This window comes from Pelobates fuscus, chromosome 8 (genome assembly GCF_036172605.1).
Source record: "Pelobates fuscus isolate aPelFus1 chromosome 8, aPelFus1.pri, whole genome shotgun sequence".
In the NCBI taxonomy this organism is placed as follows: Eukaryota; Metazoa; Chordata; class Amphibia; order Anura; family Pelobatidae; genus Pelobates; species Pelobates fuscus.
The window spans coordinates 165,792,726-165,812,436 of NC_086324.1; the positions used below are offsets into that span (position 1 = coordinate 165,792,726).

Genomic DNA, 19,711 nt, shown 5'->3' on the forward strand with positions numbered 1-19,711 from the left:
ATTTGTCCTATAGATTTATGCTATATTTATCAGTTTCCACTACGCTGATTAGCAATGGGAATAAGAGCTCAGGTCTTGACTTGCATTAATGCACATAAAGGAAATGTTTTTTAATTGTAAGTTTAGAAATTCCTGCGACGGGCGATATAAGCTATTGCAGTTTCTCTGTCCCAGTGGGGGAGTTCAGGTGTTTAAATAATAAGGTAACACGTTGTACTGGTTACAGAGCGAGCAAATTGGTATCCCCACGAGGCGTTTTATTAAACTGCTGGTGTCCGCTGCTGTTCTATTTCCAGAATTCCTGAGACACATTGCCTTCCTGCACAGATTAACCTCCTCTTTACACTGTCTTTCCTCTTTGGCATCATTTTTTTCCAGATTTTTAATTCCTTAGAGACGTCTATAATTTGCTAATTTACAGGAGGTGTGCAATTTAGTTTCTTTTTTTTTAATTCCTTTTCCTGGTTTCAACGGCAAGTAAATTCTTTTTTTTGTGCTGAACTGAATGTAGACATTTTTAAACTCCTGCTCTGTAAGTTGGACTTTAAGTACACACAGGAGGCTCCTGTAGGGTCTAGAAAGAAGGCTGTTAACAGAGCAGGAGCTAAGGAATTCTAAATTAAACTAACTGTGTAATAAAGGAAGTTTAAATATTAGATTTCTTTTTACAGGAAGTGTTTATGAAAGCTGTGGAAGTCACATGCAGAGAGGCGTAACTACAATTATGCAAACAAAGTGATTTAACTCTTAAATGGCAGAGAATTGACCAGTGGGGCATGATCTGTACACCAAAACTGCTTAATTAAGAAAAAAAATGTTACGTCTGTAGTTTTACTTTAATTGCATTGAAATATCAATAAAAGTCCAACTCAGTCAGTATGGGTATTTCATAAAGATTTTAAGTGTTTTGCCATAACAGAACCTTTTTAAACAACTATATATGTACTATACATATAATATTTACATTAAAACACAGAATAAAGCATTGTTTCAAAGTAAGAAAGGCAAAATCTTTCAGTGTGCGTTTCTGTATTAAGTAACATATGGACATTACTCATCCTTTCTTTGCGCCTCCTAACTAATCACTTAACCTCTATCCACATTATCTCAGCAAAAAAGTACATCTCGGTCTAATTTTATAACAGAATATCTTTAAGGAGCTTTTTCATGGAGGTTAATGCTTGGGGCAGGAATACACAATGTCTCTCTATAGAAATTATTCTCATTAGACTCAGCATTCTATTGCTTAAGGCAATATTGCCAAATATGTTATGAATACATTTTCTCACCTGCCGTTAACATCAAAGAGAAAGATCTGAATGCAAGCAATCTGAAAGAAATTCAATAAACTCAGACATAACATTTTTAGGTAAATTGGTGTCTGTATTGATCTAATAACGATTTCACGGCTCTTAGACATTCCAGGGATATAGGGCTGAGCAATAAGCAGATACACATTGTTTTAATGGATTTAAAAAAAAAAAATGTTGTGTCAATACAATATAAATTATGTGTTTAAAATAGGCATACAAATACTTAACTACGAATGGTACTCTTTTCCCCATGAATCTGCTTTCTAATGATGGCTACTCACAAATTTCTCATTTAAATTCACTTTAAAAATGTGCCCTGAATCGTATCTCGTTGACTGCAATAAATGCAGTAATGCATGTTGAAATCTAAGCCTCCAATTATTTTCATTAATATAGGGAATTCTGGGTAATGTACAAGTATATATTTCCTCCTAGCTTGTCTTAAACTTCCTGTTGTTAGTGGAACTCTGGGGGTGGAGTTATAAGGCAAATGCTTGTTTGCATTTTATGCAAAAATCCTGTATCTGGCATGACGTTAATGCAAAAGAATATACATTCTTGCACCTTAACCCCTTAAGGACCAAACTTCTGGAATAAAAGGGAATCATGACATGTCACACATGTAATGTGTCCTTAAGGGGTTAAAGGGACACTATAGTCACCAGAACAACTACAGCTTATTGAATTTGTTCTGGTGAGTAGAATCATTACCTTCAGGCTTTTTGCTGTAAACACTGTCTTTTCAGAGAAAATGCAGTGTTTACATTACATCCTAGTGATAACTTCACTGGCCACTCCTCAGATGGCTGTTAGAGATCCTTCCTGGGTCATGGCTGCCTAAAATGCATCCAAACATTCAGTATCTCCTCCCTCTGCATGCAGACACTGAACTTTCCTCATAGAGATTCATTGATTCAATTCATCTCTATGAGGAGATGCTGATTGGCCAGGGCTGTGTTTGAATCATGCTGGCTCTGCCTCTGATCTGCCTCTTTGTCAATCTCAGCCAATCCTATGGGGAAGCATTTTTATTGGATCAGGCTACCACTTCTGATGATGTCAGCAGACTGCTTGTTTTTCTGAGGCAAACAGCATGCTACAGCTTCAGGCTTGAATACAGTAAGATTTTGCTATATTTATGGAGGCATGAGGGGCCCAGGGGGGCTAGATGGTGGTGTTAACACTATAGGGTCAGGAATACATGTTTGCGTTCCTGACCCTATAGTGATCCTTTAATAGCTTGCAGTGCCGTCTGAAAAAGGTATAATATTGTTTCGTCATACGGTTCCTATAAGTGTCTTCCTAGAGTCCCCACTGAGGGCATTTTACTGCTGTGGGTTGCAGAAAAGGCTCACAGCATACCAAATAACATCCACTCTTTCCAAAATATTCAAACATCAAAAATAACAAAATCAAAATGCATAACGAAGTGACAGAATAAATGCATTCCTGAGTCAATAAAAGATAGATTTCTGCAACATCTGTCTCGTTAGGTTTGGGAAGCTGAAGTGCTTCTGTCAGCGAATAGAGCAATCAGTCTCTGTTTCATCGCAGATTAGGGAGGGTTTCTTCATCAGCGTGCTTTAATTATGCATGAAATGAGTGCTAGGCAGGATGGGAATCGAGGCGAGATTCATTGGATGCACTGGGTAGAATAAAATGAAACGGGAACCGGAGTACAAACGTGATACATTCTGTAATAGTGAAAATATTGAGCGTATACATACTCTCTGTTCAGTCCAGTGACACACTTTTATTCCCTTTAAAAACAACATAAAAATGTGTGCAACAAAATAACAATGTCAAATGAAAAATATTAAATGCTTACAGAGGCAAAAAGTCAAACGGACGTGTTTACATTGGTACCAGTGGGATCAGCATCCCTACTATCTACGTGCCGTGATAAAAACTAACTTTGCGAAACGCGTAGGCTGTTGTCAGACTGATCCCTCTGAGGCTGATTTGTTTAACTTTTTTTCTAAACGTCTAAAAGGTACTCGTCGCTGCAAACCTCCTCTTAGAACGCGACTGATGTTATTGGACGGGAGAGAAGCACGCGTCATCGCCCTCCTCCCAAATAACTTGTTCATCGTGTCCTATCATGTGACCAGTGTTAGGCTTTGCAGAATGTCTTCCACAGCTTCCTGTCCACTCCATAACTCTATTATTGCTTACGATTATTCCAGTGGCTTAGCAGTAAAGACTAAATGAGTCAGATACATAAAATGGTAATTACCTTTTAATTAAACACTTGCTAGCAATTTGGTTAAAAATGCAACCATGGAATAGCAAGCATTTTAACTACAGTGTTTTGAGAATTAAAAGTAACATTAAAGTTGTTTATTTTTTATTTTTTTTAAATGAGCAGTCAGTCAATTTAAGAGTTCCTAAAAACACATTCAAATTCTTACTAAAATTCTACAACAACATGTGAATTATTTAATATTCTCAATAAACTACAAGGCATGGCGTTGTTTCAAGGTCACAAATATCGCTGTTTCCAATTTTGCACTAAAGTGGATTTTAGCGTTATTCAGTATGTAAAAAAACAACGAAATCACTCTTAGTCATCTGAAAGCCGGCTGAGAGTAATCAGTGGTGCAGTCCAACGGCAGGAGGGACCCACTTTGCTCTTGTTGACCTGTGGCCGGATGCTGATGGCTTTCCCATGCTGCTTAACATATATTTATAGATTATTTTGTTTCCATTCTTAGAATCTCTTCACCTTGGAAATTTACTTGTTAAATATGGGTACATCTATCCCCTGAAGGATCCGAGGAATCTCGTTCTTAAAGCGGACGATTCCCCCTACAGATTTCAGGTAGTACGCTGCTTTGATGGATGGCTTTGCAATGTAGCATTGATTTTAATGCCGCCCTACATTAGTCTTTCTCCGATACCATTTCTCCTTAACCCCTTAAGGATCAAACTTCTGGAATAAAACGGAATCAGGACATGTCACACATGTCATGTGTCCTTAAGGGGTTAAAGGGACATGGGGGACACAGTATTCACCAAAAAAAATGCATTTACACTGACCAGTCCTGTCCGATCCCTGACGCAGGATCTTATTGCTGAGATCTGTTGATACATGTAAAAATATCCCTATTTCTGTTATTTGTAACATTGACCCAGATATTTCAAATAGAGTTTTTTGATTGTCCAATAATTTTTACTTAAAACAAAACAAAAAAAAAAAAAACAGGGAGGGGGCAGGCTTGTTTCTTTAACCCTTTAAGGACCAATTATCATCTATGTCATCATAACACTCTCCCCTGCCGTGGATTGTCTTACCAATTCATCATTAAATTTGAGAAATATAGCTTTTTACCTTGCACTATAACGGGGGTTGGTTAGTACACTAACTTTAAAATCACTGCTACCTTGCATGTTGCTGTGTTTTTAAGCATCCCTTGATATTTGGTATATACAGTGGAAAAGTCATCTAAAAATACATTATATTAATATGTAGAGTGTAAAAAAAGTCAATGTTATTATTTAATGTTAATGCTGTATGCTAAAATTTTTTTTTAAATAGGTAACTTTGTGTTTTCAAAAACTTTGTGATGTTTCTGACTGGTGCGGGACTCTGACGCAAGAGGCGCCTCTCAAGAGAAGAGGATGCTAGTTATATCTATTTTGTGCATACACCAATAGTTATTTATACTCTCCTCAATATTGTTATAAGAACGCCAATCCAACGTGCTCTTAATTATTTGATAGCAACCAACAAGAGATCTAGCTCCACCCCTTCATGTTACCCATTTGCAACCCTGGTAGCAGTCACAAAAGCGTGTTTGCAGTAATCCTCTTTAGGACGTTGATAACAACATTTTATGTGAACTCATAGAGGGTTACTCCAACCAAAACTAATTTATTTTAAGAAAACCCATCCTATACCGGTGTCTTCATCCCTTAAGAAAACAAAAAAAAAGCAAAATATTACGTCTAATCCAACCCCAAGGCCAAGTTCCCTCCTGCTGGGGGAGGTTTGTTGGGGAAGAATGGGCTGAAGGGAGGACATAGAGGCATTTAGAGCAGGGGGCTGTGCTGCCATTGGACGCTTTAAACAGCATGCTGTACAGGCTCTCATCAGAAGTCCAATATGCACAGAATTGATATTATCCAGTCCTGATAGAGTTACACCTACAGGTTAAACTCAGAATACGCGCGTTTTATAGAGAAACGCTGCACATACAGACTGCAGGTACCATGACCACTTCAAATCACTGAGGTGGTCATGGTACTTGGAGTAAACCTTTACGGAAGAATCCGTGTGAATTTCAAGATTCAGTTTATTTCCCACAGTTGTTCAGTTCATGCATTACTTTGTGATGTTATATTTATATATTTATTGCAGCATTCGCTGATTTTACACAGCAATGCTGAAAGTCACTGAGTTGGGCTCAAATTCCTTTTACGCAGTCTGCTACATTTGACAATCAGTTAACGAGACTCTAATGTCAATTACACAGTGTTTACATTTCCCTCCAAGCACATACAGACATTTATCCAGGCACAAGAGACCAGATCATAGATATCTATGCAGTGTTTTATTTGAGGGAATTTATGTCCGGCGCAGTCTTACATTTTAGGGTTTCTTCACTAAACAGTGAGTTGCTGTGAATTTATAACCGTCTAGAAAAAAAATCTAGAAGAACACGAAACATTCTATAAGTTACTTTACCAATTCAGCAACTGTGGCCAAACATTTTAAATGCTGTTGTTGACAACCATTCTTTTTATTTTTTTATAAATTCTTCATTTATGGCTTTTCATCGTTCATTTTGATGTGAACAGGGGGGTACAGAAAAAAGAGAAGGGGGATTAAACATGATGGGAAGATTACAGTCACCGGTACAGTTGAGGGCGAAAGCCCTGTGTGTTATTCGCTTGCGTATATCACTCGTTACCTATGTGCGGTGTAGACAACCATTCTAATGAATGAATCAGTGTCGACCGTAGCTTTCTGGTAAGGACCCACCAAAAAAATAAAAAATTAATGTTTTTCTACAATTCTACAGTATAGGTTTCTAGTCTCCCAGTTGCTGTGGATGTGCCGGGTTTATCCCATACCCTGGGTTCACACTGACACAAGTTACAAAAGGTGCGTGCATGAGTACATCATACAATGTGCGTGCGAACGTTTGTAGTACATCCGCTGAGTGCATAAAGGCGGGCAAGCCTGGCGAGCCACCTGTCAGTACAGATGCTCTGCACCTTTGCCAGCTGTGCCCCTGGGTTATTTATTACTGCCAACCAAAGCTGTAGGTATGTAGTAATACTAGTATGCATACCCACGCTAAATAAAGAATTATAGAGAAGGCAGACAGATAGACAGACAGGCTGAAAGACAGACCGACATTACTAACATTGTGGCTGCAAGGAAGACGGTTACGCCAAGCGTTAGGGTTATTTGTTTATTAAAGGGTTAACCCGCTATAGAGGTTATGATGCCAGGAGTACGCTGGCACCACTCCCCGGTAATGGTGCAAACTAGTTTGCAACAGTTTGCAAATCCTACCTATGTCCACAGCTACAGAAAGCAGAGAAGTCGATCCCGCCGGCCAATCATTGGAATAGGAATATGCACAGAATTTACATTAGCCAGCCCGGGACTCTTGTTCTGGGCCAGGCTAGTGACACTCCAATGACGCAGCCGTGGGTGGAGTTACACCACCGCCAGTAAAGGGTAAAACTCTGTACTTAAAGCGTTTCAAAGCAAAACACTGCGCATACAGACTCCTAGCACACTGACCACTTCAAATCATTAAAGTGGTCATGATGTTTGAGATAACTCTTTAATTAATTGATTGATCCAGGGATTAACGAGCAAAGCCAGCCCAGCTCTTTTTTCATTTTAAATAATTCAGCTAATACTATTGGGAAAGAAATTTAAAAAACAATGCGTAAGAAATTATAATCAAATTTTATTTAATCAAAAAAAGTATATATAAATAGCATTTTTCTTTTTTTCTGAAAAAGACACAGGCATATTTGTTTTTGCAAGCCTAGATAGAAATCTAGCTATAAATATCACTTTCTTATTTAATTACTGTAATCTGTCATGGACTCAATAAGCTTGGCAGTCTGTAGAGTGCTTGGCGGGGGCACAGTGTAAACAGCGAGGTAGCATGCCATATCAAGAGATTGATTTAAATAGGTTGCAGTGCAGGATCAAACCAATTTGTGTCACATAGTATTCTCGTTAAATAGACAGAGTCCCTCCTGCTGTCTCCTCCTTTCACTTTTTGATATGAGACAGATTCCCCTAAAGCATTTCGGAGGGTCACAGATTACGTCGCCTGGACCGGCGAGGATACTGAAGACAAAGTATGGCACATTCTGAGGTCTAATAATGACATCACGAGACCTATTTACTTAAAATGCGATTTATCACTGCGGTAATTGTGTTATGTATTTGCAGATGGAGCAGTTTCCTAATGCGTCTGTCTGCTTCCTTCCTGATTATTTTTCTTTTTCTCGTTATTTTTTTTTTCTCCCCTTGGCGTTTGGATGGAGTTTATTAACATTTTCCGAGGATCGCGCAGAGCCTACAGGGTTAACGGGAGCATAGAGAGGAATTGAAGGCTGCTTCTTCCAAAACAAAATATAAACAAAACTAGTTAGAAATAGTAGATACCCAGAATAGCCTTCTACTAAAAGTAATAAAGTAGTCCTGGTACACGGGCCTTGTTTTACAAAACATCCTTTTAGTATTTTGGGGCAATTATAACATACAAACTCCCAGCTCTACCCTGCAGAGCATTCCTCCGTGTGTTCCTATTTAGGAGGGACAGTCCCTATTATGGGCCCAAGTTCATCTGTTCCCTCTTTTTTCCTAATGTCCCTCTTTTCTAGGAGCTCCATATTGTTGGTGTGTCTGAGTGTATAACAGAGCTCCACAGCAATAATACTCCCAGTAATGTGTCAGAGTGTATAACAGAACTCCACAGCAATAATACTCCCAGTAATGTGTCTGAGTGTATAACAGAGCTCCACAGCAATAATACTCCCAGTAATGTGTCTGAGTGTATAACAGAACTCCACAGCAATAATACTCCCAGTAATGTGTCTGAGTGTATAACAGAACTCCACAGCAATAATACTCCCAGTAATGTGCCTGAGTGTATAACAGAACTCCACAGCAATAATACTCCCAGTAATGTGTCTGAGTGTATAACAGAGCTCCACAGCAATAATACTCCCAGTAATGTGTCTGAGTGTATAACAGAGCTCCACAGCAATAATACTCCCAGTAATGTGTCTGAGTGTATAACAGAGCTCCACAGCAACAATACTCCCAGTAATGTGTCTGAATGTATAACAGAGCTCCACAGCAATAATACTCCCAGTACTGTGTCTGAGTGTATAACAGAGCTCCACAGCAATAATACTCCCAGTAATGTGTCTGAGTGTATAACAGAGCTCCACGGCAATAATACTCCCAGTAATGTGTCTGAGTGTATAACAGAGCTCCACAGCAATAATACTCCCAGTAATGTGTCTGTGTATAACTGAGCTCCACAGCAATAATACTACCAGTAATGTGTCTGAGTGTATAACAGAGCTCCACAGCAATAATACTCCCAGTAATGTGTCTGAGTGTATAACCGAGCCCCACAGCAATACTACTCCCAGTAATGTGTCTGAGTGTATAACAGAGCTCCACAGCAATAATACTCCCAGTAATGTGTCTGAGTGTATAACAGAGCTCCACAGCAATAATACTCCCAGTAATGTGTCTGAGTGTATAACAGAGCTCCACAGCAATAATACTCCCAGTAATGTGTCTGAGTGTATAACAGAGCTCCACAGCAATAATACTCCCAGTAATGTGTCTGAGTGTATAACAGAGCCCCACAGCAATAATACTCCCAGTAATGTGTCTGAGTGTATAACAGAGCTCCACAGCAATAATAATCCCAGCAATGTGTCTGAGTGTATAACAGAGCTCCACAGCCATAATACTCCCAGTAATATGTCTGGGTGTATAACAGAGCTTCACAGCAATAATACTCCCAGTTATGTATCTGAGTGTATAACAGAGCTCCACAGCAATAATACTCCCAGTAATGTGTCTGAGTGTATAACAGAGCTCCACAGCAATAATACTCCCAGTAATGTGTCTGAGTGTATAACAGAGCTCCACAGCAATAATACTCCCAGTAATGTGTCTGAGTGTATAACAGAGCTCCACAGCAATAATACTCCCAGTAATGTGTCTGAGTGTATAACAGAGCTTCACAGCAATAATACTCCCAGTTATGTATCTGAGTGTATAACAGAGCTCCACAGCAATAATACTCCCAGTTATGTATCTGAGTGTATAACTGAGCTCCACAGCAATAATACTCCCAGCAATGTGTGTGAGTGTATAACAGAGCTCCACAGCAATAATACTCCCAGTAATGTGTCTTTAAACTACAGTAAATGTATTTAGAAATCAGTCTGTGTAAATAAGATACATTGTCCTTGTCTAAATTACATTTTAGTTGTATAAATTGTTATTAGTAAGTCACCTAAAATGTTTTAGAATCGCACCACTACTGGTCACAACTCTGACTAACAGCCCTAAAATGAAAGTGTTCCTCTTTGTCTGTGTGGAATGTTGGGAGCTATGTGATAGGGCTTGTAGTTATCAAACAGGTGGGGGTCTACCTGACGGCTACACCTGCTCTAGACCAACAGTGGCCATAAAGCATCATGGGAATTATGGTGCTGACACATTTATGGGGTGCATTTTCGTCACCCAATTCTCAACATTTTCAAATTCAAAATGGAGGAGGACTGACTCGGAGATCTTGTAAGGACACATAATGTAGATTTCAAGGCACACATTGTTAGGGTTAATCACTAAATGACGACGGTAGGGAATCCAAAATGGATTTCACATTTAAGGCCAAAGCAGTCAAACTGGAAGCCTAGCTGACTTGGAGAATTTTTCCAGTTTGATTAATTTTGCCTTAAACGTGGAATCCATTTTGAATTCACTTTGATTTTCTGACAAATCTCACTTCAGTGCATAACCCTGTCTCTAATCACCCTGAACGATGTTACATAAATATGGAGCAGGGAGAGAATGATTATTTCATGACCACTAATTGTACAAACAGAACCTTTTTAATAATAAATGGCAACCCTTTCAGTGCCAGCAAGCTCTGCTTTAACAGCATCTGGTACCCCCCCCCCCCCATGCAGGGACAGCGCCACCACCTGGAGATCATTTTATATTACACACTAGAATTTATTCCCTGAACACCAAATCTTAGTGATTAGGAAACTTAATTACAAAATTTAGAGAGAACAAATGGTGTTTAGTAAGCAAACGGCTGAATTGCAAGCTGACTTCGTGATACGGAAACCACGTCCCGTTAGTGGCGGAAGCAGCGGGTGGTAGATCGATACCCTACTTCGGTCTCCCAAGTTTGGACACCCATATGTTTGTAAACAAGCAGGACTTATTATAGGCGCTAGTATGTATGTGTTAAGACGCAATAACTTCTATTTTAAGATTTAGAAAATGTGACTGTCCTTAAATGAAAGATACGCTTTCTATAATATTTTTGAAACCAGATAGAGTATTAAACCCATAAAAAGAAGTTAAAGGATCAATTTGTTCACGTTTTGCAAACCCCACATAGAATGTCTTGTTAACGAGTGTAGGATATTTAAATCTCCCAGCGTCTCTTTGAAACAGAAACAAACAGGATGTCCGCAGACGTGAAAAGAGATCATTTTCCATGTGATGTCGGCTTTAATGTCAGTATTTTATCTCTCATTAAATATATTATTTTCTCCCCTAGACTCCCTATTTTTGGACTACAAATAAGTGGCCTGCCACCGAGCTGGATTACGGTAAGAGCAAAGACTTGGATCTGTTACATTTTACATGATATGAAGTCATTTTCTTCATCATTAAAGCAGACGTTTCTATATTTAATTAAAGACTGAAATTATTCCATCTGCGAGGATTATGGGATTACCTCTTATATACCGTGAGTTCTATAATATTAAAACCTTTTTTTCATCTCATGACTTAAGATCTTAAAGAGACAACCCAGTCTGGGTGCATTCTATTAATAATGTAATAAAAAAACAAAAGAAAAATTAGAACAAATTAAAACACATTCACCTTGGAAAGTTCTTAATTTGCAGTAAAAATCTACGATCTGAAACCTGCTTTTGATTTCTCTGTACAGACTAGGTAGTGGCTTACAACTGTCAGTTCTGGTCATACGGTAGTGGGGACATAATACTGCAAGCCCTGGTGGTCCAGCGGTAGCACTTTAGCCTGCAGCTCCTCTCGTGGAATGAACACAGAGCCTCCCGGGTCTTACCCTTCCTCTGCTGAAACGACTTGACAGTGGGCCGGTGAGGGAGATCTTTGATCTTCTCACCGGCCCGAGAGGGCCCACAGCAAGACAAGTTGTACATGGGCTGGCAGGGGAAATGAAAGGATCTCCCTTTCCAGCCTCGGCCCATGGCCATCGCCTCACACCGGGCATTTGGCCGTTTGCCCGATAGCCAGTCCAGGTTTGATGCCAATATGCTCCCAGACATATATTGGGCAGTTGCGTGCATTCACTAATTTATTTGCAGTTGTGAGCAGAGATAAGGATTCTGTTCAGTAGACATGCAAAAATGTGAATTGTCAAAATAAAATTCCTGGCATATGTCGAACTAATCGATTCTGAAAATTTGGTTAGTTCAGAAATGAATCAAATCAGAATCACCTGAATTAGGTCCTTTTATAAGGATGTTAATTTGGATAATTCTGATTCGGTTCGAATGATTCTGATTCGATAACCACATTTTCCTAATTGTTTTTTTTCGATAATTGTTGGAATTTTATTCTGACAAATTGCTGAAAACTAATCTTTGCACATGTCTAGTGTTTCGTAGAAATCAGCGTACGTTTCTATTTTGAAGTTATTTTGTTCGCCTTCTGAAAATTATTCAAAAACATTTCCAGATGACGCCACACTCTCTCTCACGATGTGTGGTTTGGTGTTGATTTGCACAAATAGCTTGGTGCTCAGTGTGTGGTTTGGTGTTGATTTGCACAAATAGCGTGGTGCTCAATGTGTGGTTTGTTGTTGATGTGCACAAGTGTTTTTGGTGTTCAACATTCCTGAGTGGTTTGGTACTCAATGTAATGTAGTGGTTAGGCATTTATGTGCATTGGTGGTTTTAGTCTTAACAGGCATTTCATGGGTGACCTGGTTCTTGGGTGCACATGCCCCTCATCGTGCATGAACGTGAAAATTCATTGGGAGAAGGAGTGAAGCCACGAAAGGAAGAAGAAATCTGTTATCAGAGCAAATAATGTGTTTATTTCTAATAGTAACCCAGTTACCAATAATGAAATATAATTTTGTTTTATTAGCAATTTATCTTGCCAAGAAGAATATAAGAAAACAGGGAGACCTCGTGGAGTATGAAAAGGTGATTATTAATTATTTTTACATGCATTTACCAAATGGACCATTGGTGACTCAGCTATGGCACACCAGCTATGGTGGCTAGTGAAATTATCATAGTGGCTAGATAACGACATTGGGAAACTCAATCTGACACAAGTAGAGAGAGAAGAATTACCCACCGGAATGATATTTTGAACCAGCATTAACAATGTGAGCCTGAAGAGTATCTATCACTTGCGTGTGGTAAATTTTTAGATAAAATACCCAGGAATGATTGGTGTAATGAGGAATGGACGTTGAAGGGTTGGTAAAGAGTTAATTTCATGAAAATAAATCGCTAGCAAATAAAACTTTGCTTTGAAGAACATCTGCCTGTTTTAAACGGGTCATAAATTTGGCTTCGAGCGAACGCTAAACATAGCTTTGCTAAAATGCAGCCAGATGTTCCCCAGATCAACAGTTACATGTAAATTAGATTTCTAAGAACAAAAACATTCTTTAAACTGAGCATACGTAATACTAAATACTCTCAATAGGTGAGATAAATATTGTGATATTACTAGACATCTAGCATCATATCCATGGCATCCTTGAATGTCACTGATGAGATCCTTCAATAGACCTTAAACATATACTGCTTAGTGACTAGCTGTCAGGATAGTCCCCAACTAGTCTCCCAGTAATACCCAACACGCAGAACTTCACGTAACTAATATAATACAAATCAGAAACCCTAAAACTTATTACCGGACCTTAGAATGGCTGGATTAAATATAGATAATACAAATTTACAGGACAATTCGAGGTCAGGGAAACAGAAGGTACGTAAACGGTAGACAAATCAAAGATCAAGAGATACAGAATTCAGAATAGTCAAAGTACAAGCCGAGGTCTACATACACCAGAATCAATACAATAAACGGATAACTAAACAGAAATCATGACAGGGCACTGGGAAACATTCAAACTGAGTTTAAATGCCCAAAGGACGTCGATTCCAATCATGTGACGTCGATGTGACGACACACGCACGTTCGCGAGCATCTTATTGGCAGGACCTATGGAGCCACAAAAGGCTCTAGTGCGCAGAGCTACTATCCCCACACTGACACCCAGTTACTATCCTCGCACTGACACCCAGTTACTATCCTCACACTGACACCCAGTTACTATCCTCGCACTGACACCCAGTTACTATCCTCACACTGACACCCAGTTACTATCCTCGCACTGACACCCAGTTACTATCCTCACACTGACACCCAGTTACTATCCTCACACTGACACCCAGTTACTATCCTCGCACTGACACCCAGTTACTATCCTCACAATGAGAAACCGTTACTATCCTCATACTGAAACCCAGTTACTATCCTCACACTGACACCCAGTTACTATCCTCACACTGAGACCTAGTTACTACCTTACACTGACACCCAGTTACTATCCTCACACTGAGACCCAGTTACTATCCTCACACTGACACCCAGTTACTATCCTCGCACTGACACCCAGTTACTATCCTCACAATGAGAAACCGTTACTATCCTCATACTGAAACCCAGTTACTATCCTCACACTGACACCCAGTTACTATCCTCACACTGAGACCTAGTTACTACCTTACACTGACACCCAGTTACTATCCTCACACTGAGACCCAGTTACTATCCTCACACTGAGACCCAGTTACTGTCCTCACACTGATACCCAGTTACTATCCTCACACTGAGACCCAGTTACTATCCTCATACTGACACCCAGCTACTGTCCTCATACTGACACCCAGTTACTATCCTCACACTGAGACCCAGTTACTATTCTCGCACTGAGACCCAGTTACTATCCTCACACTGAGACCCAGTTACTATCCTCTCTCTGACACCCAGTTTCTATCCTCACACTGAGACACAGTTACTATCCTCACACTGACACCCAGTTACTATCCTCACGCTGACACCCAGTTACTATCCTCTCACTGACACCCAGTTACTATCCTCTCACTGACACCCAGTTACTATCCTCATTCTGGCACCCAGTTACTATCCTCACACTGGCACTCAGTTACTATCCTCACACTGAGACACAGTTACTATCCTCATACTGGCACCCAGTTACTATCCTCACACTGAGACACAGTTACTATCCTCATACTGACACCCAGTTACTATCCTCACACTGAGACCCAGTTACTATCCTCACACCGAGACACAGTTACTATCCTCACACTGGCACTCAGTTACTATCCTCACACTGGCACTCAGTTACTATCCTCACACTGAGAACCAGTTACTATCCTCACACTGAGACACAGTTACTATCCTCATACTGGCACCCAGTTACTATCCTCACACTGAGACACAGTTACTATCCTCACACCGAGACACAGTTACTATCCTCACACTGGCACTCAGTTACTATCCTCACACTGAGAACCAGTTACTATCCTCTCACTGACACCCAGTTTCTATCCTCACACTGAGATACAGTTACTATGCTCACACTGACACCCAGTTACTATCCTCTCGCTGACACCCAGTTACTATCCTCTCACTGACACCCAGTTACCATCCTCTCACTGACACCCAGTTACTATCCTCATACTGGCACCCAGTTACTATCCTCACACTGGCACTCAGTTACTATCCTCACACTGAGACACAGTTACTATCCTCATACTGGCACCCAGTTACTATCCTCACACTGAGACACAGTTACTATCCTCACACTGAGACACAGTTACTATCCTCACACTGAGACCCAGTTACTAGCCTCATACTGGCACGCAGTTACTATCCTCACACTGGCACCCAGTTACTATCCTCACACTGAGACACAGTTACTATCCTCATACTGACAGCCAGTTACTAACCTCACACTGAGAACCAGTTACTATCCTCTCACTGACACCCAGTTTCTATCCTCACACTGAGACACAGTTACTATCCTCACACTGACACCCAGTTACTATCCTCACGCTGACACCCAGTTACTATCCTCTCACTGACACCCAGTTACTATCCTCTCACTGACACCCAGTTACTATCCTCTCACTGACACCCAGTTACTATCCTCATACTGGCACCCAGTTACTATCCTCACACTGAGACACAGTTACTATCCTCATACTGACACCCAGTTACTATCCTCACACTGAGACCCAGTTACTATCCTCACACCGAGACACAGTTACTATCCTCACACTGGCAATCAGTTACTACCCTCACACTGGCACTCAGTTACTATCCTCACACTGAGACACAGTTACTATCCTCATACTGGCACCCAGTTACTATCATCACACTGAGACACAGTTACTATCCTCATACTGACACCCAGTTACTATCCTCACACTGAGACCCAATTACTATCCTCACACTGAGACACAGTTACTATCCTCATACTGGCACTCAGTTACTATCCTCACACTGAGACACAGTTACTATCCTCATACTGACACCCAGTTACTATCCTCACACTGAGACCCAGTTACTATCCTCACACTGAGACACAGTTACTATCCTCACTCTGGCACTCAGTTACTATCCTCACACTGAGACACAGTTACTATCCTGATACTGGCACCCAGTTACTATCCTCACACTGAGACACAGTTACTATCCTCATACTGACACCCAGTTACTATCCTCACACTGAGACCCAGTTACTATCCTCATACTGGCACACAGTTACTATCCTCACACTGAGACCCAGTTACTATCCTCATACTGGCACGCAGTTACTATCCTCATACTGACACCCAGTCACTATCCTCACACTGAGACCCAGTTACTATCCTCATACTGGCACGCAGTTACTATCCTCACACTGGCACCCAGTTACTATCCTCACACTGAGACACAGTTACTATCCTCATACTGACACCCAGTTACTATCCTCACACTGAGACCCAGTTACTATCCTCACACTGAGACCCAGTTACTATCCTCATACTGGCACTCAGTTACTATCCTCACACTGGCACTCAGTTACTATCCTCACACTGAGACACATTTACTATCCTCATACTGGCACCCAGCTACTATCCTCACACTGAGACACAGTTACTATCCTCATACTGACACCCAGTTACTATCCTCACACTGAGACCCAGTTACTATCCTCACACTGAGACCCAGTTACTATCCTCATACTGGCACACAGTTACTATCCTCACACTGAGACCCAGTTACTATCCTCATACTGGCACGCAGTTACTATCCTCATACTGACACCCAGTCACTATCCTCACACTGAGACCCAGTTACTATCCTCACACTGGCACCCAGTTACTATCCTCACACTGAGACACAGTTACTATCCTCATACTGACACACAGTTACTATCCTCACACTGAGACCCAGTTTCTCTCCTCACACTGAGACCCAGTTACTATCCTCATACTGGCACGCAGTTACTATCCTCACACTGGCACCCAGTTACTATCCTCACACTGAGACACAGTTACTATCCTCATACTGACACCCAGTTACTATCCTCACACTGGCACCCAATTACTATACTCACACTGAGACACAGTTACTATGCTCACACTGGCACCCAGTTACTATCCTCACACTAAGACCCAGTTACTATCCTCACACTGAGACACAGTTACTATCCTCACACTGGCACTCAGTTACTATCCTCACACTGAGACACAGTTACTATCCTCATACTGACACCCAGTTACTATCCTCACACTGAGACCCAGTTACTATCCTCACACTGAGACACAGTTACTATCCTCACTCTGGCACTCAGTTACTATCCTCACACTGAGACACAGTTACTATCCTGATACTGGCACCCAGTTACTATCCTCACACTGAGACACAGTTACTATCCTCATACTGACACCCAGTTACTATCCTCACACTGAGACCCAGTTACTATCCTCATACTGGCACACAGTTACTATCCTCACACTGAGACCCAGTTACTATCCTCATACTGGCACGCAGTTACTATCCTCATACTGACACCCAGTCACTATCCTCACACTGAGACCCAGTTACTATCCTCATACTGGCACGCAGTTACTATCCTCACACTGGCACCCAGTTACTATCCTCACACTGAGACACAGTTACTATCCTCATACTGACACCCAGTTACTATCCTCACACTGAGACCCAGTTACTATCCTCACACTGAGACCCAGTTACTATCCTCATACTGGCACTCAGTTACTATCCTCACACTGGCACTCAGTTACTATCCTCACACTGAGACACATTTACTATCCTCATACTGGCACCCAGCTACTATCCTCACACTGAGACACAGTTACTATCCTCATACTGACACCCAGTTACTATCCTCACACTGAGACCCAGTTACTATCCTCACACTGAGACCCAGTTACTATCCTCATACTGGCACACAGTTACTATCCTCACACTGAGACCCAGTTACTATCCTCATACTGGCACGCAGTTACTATCCTCATACTGACACCCAGTCACTATCCTCACACTGAGACCCAGTTACTATCCTCACACTGGCACCCAGTTACTATCCTCACACTGAGACACAGTTACTATCCTCATACTGACACACAGTTACTATCCTCACACTGAGACCCAGTTTCTCTCCTCACACTGAGACCCAGTTACTATCCTCATACTGGCACGCAGTTACTATCCTCACACTGGCACCCAGTTACTATCCTCACACTGAGACACAGTTACTATCCTCATACTGACACCCAGTTACTATCCTCACACTGGCACCCAATTACTATACTCACACTGAGACACAGTTACTATGCTCACACTGGCACCCAGTTACTATCCTCACACTAAGACCCAGTTACTATCCTCACACTGAGACACAGTTACTATCCTCATACTGACACTCAGTTACTATCCTCACACTGAGACCCAGTTACTATCCTCATACTGGCACCCAGCTACTATCCTCACACTGGCACCCAGTTACTATCCTCACACTGAGACACAGTTACTATCCTCATACTGACACCCAGTTACTATCCTCACACTGAGACCCAGTTACTATCCTCATACTGACACCCAGTTACTATCCTCACACTGGCACCCAGTTACTATCCTCACACTGAGACACAGTTACTATCCTCATACTGACACCCAGTTACTATCCTCACACTGGCACCCAGTTACTATCCTCACACTGAGACACAGTTACTATCCTCACACTGAGACACAGTTACTATCCTCATACTGACACCCAGTTACTATCCTCACACTGGCACCCAGTTACTATCCTCACACTGAGACACAGTTACTATCCTCATACTGACACCCAGTTACTATCCTCACACTGGCACCCAGTTACTATCCTCACACTGAGACCCAGTTACTATCCTCTCACTGACACCCAGTTACTATCTTCACACTGATGAGAAGTAGTACCTATTCTTATACAGACGAGACACGGCTACTATCCTCAAACTGAGGAGATCCAGTAATCCGTTTCACATTGGTGAGACCCCAATACTAATTTTGCAATAATAAGACTTCAATTAGCTCAATACAGCATGCGTCCCTACACTGCACTATAGGACGCGTGCCACGTCAGGTCAATCTTATTCAAACTATACAGAATGTTAGATCGCATATTGATGGATTTCATGATTTAACCAAGGCCACAACGTAATGTGCAGAAATATATTAATTGTCTCTCTTTGTATTGTTACAGGATAATTATAATCAGCTGCATAAACGAATTAACCACACTTGGGATTTTGTAGTCATGCAAGCCAGGGAGCAGCTAAGGTAGGTTCTCTTTATACATTAATCTCGCCTGTTGGTTACATAGTTGCATAGCTGAAAAGAGACTTGCGTCCATCAAGTTCAGCCTTCCTCACATATGTTTTTTGCTGTTGATCCAAAAGAAGGCAAAAAAACCCAGTTTGAAGCACTTCCAAGTTTGCAACAAGCTAGGAAAAAAATTCTTCTTGACCCCAGAATGACAGTAAGATTTATCCTT

The 19,711-nt window shown here is 41.0% G+C and overlaps 1 protein-coding gene across 4 annotated transcripts in view; it reads left to right on the plus strand.

The window, feature by feature from the left end:
• Nucleotides 1-19,711, plus strand: part of RGS11 (regulator of G protein signaling 11) — a 110,678-nt gene that overhangs the window by 40,348 nt on the left and 50,619 nt on the right. For all 4 annotated transcript variants that reach the window (XM_063430691.1, XM_063430692.1, XM_063430694.1 and 1 more), the window contains 4 exons: nucleotides 4,028-4,134; nucleotides 11,120-11,171; nucleotides 12,703-12,761; nucleotides 19,421-19,497. In XM_063430691.1, the coding sequence (XP_063286761.1) occupies nucleotides 4,028-4,134; nucleotides 11,120-11,171; nucleotides 12,703-12,761; nucleotides 19,421-19,497 (295 nt within the window). The remainder of the gene's footprint in view (nucleotides 1-4,027; nucleotides 4,135-11,119; nucleotides 11,172-12,702; nucleotides 12,762-19,420; nucleotides 19,498-19,711) is intronic.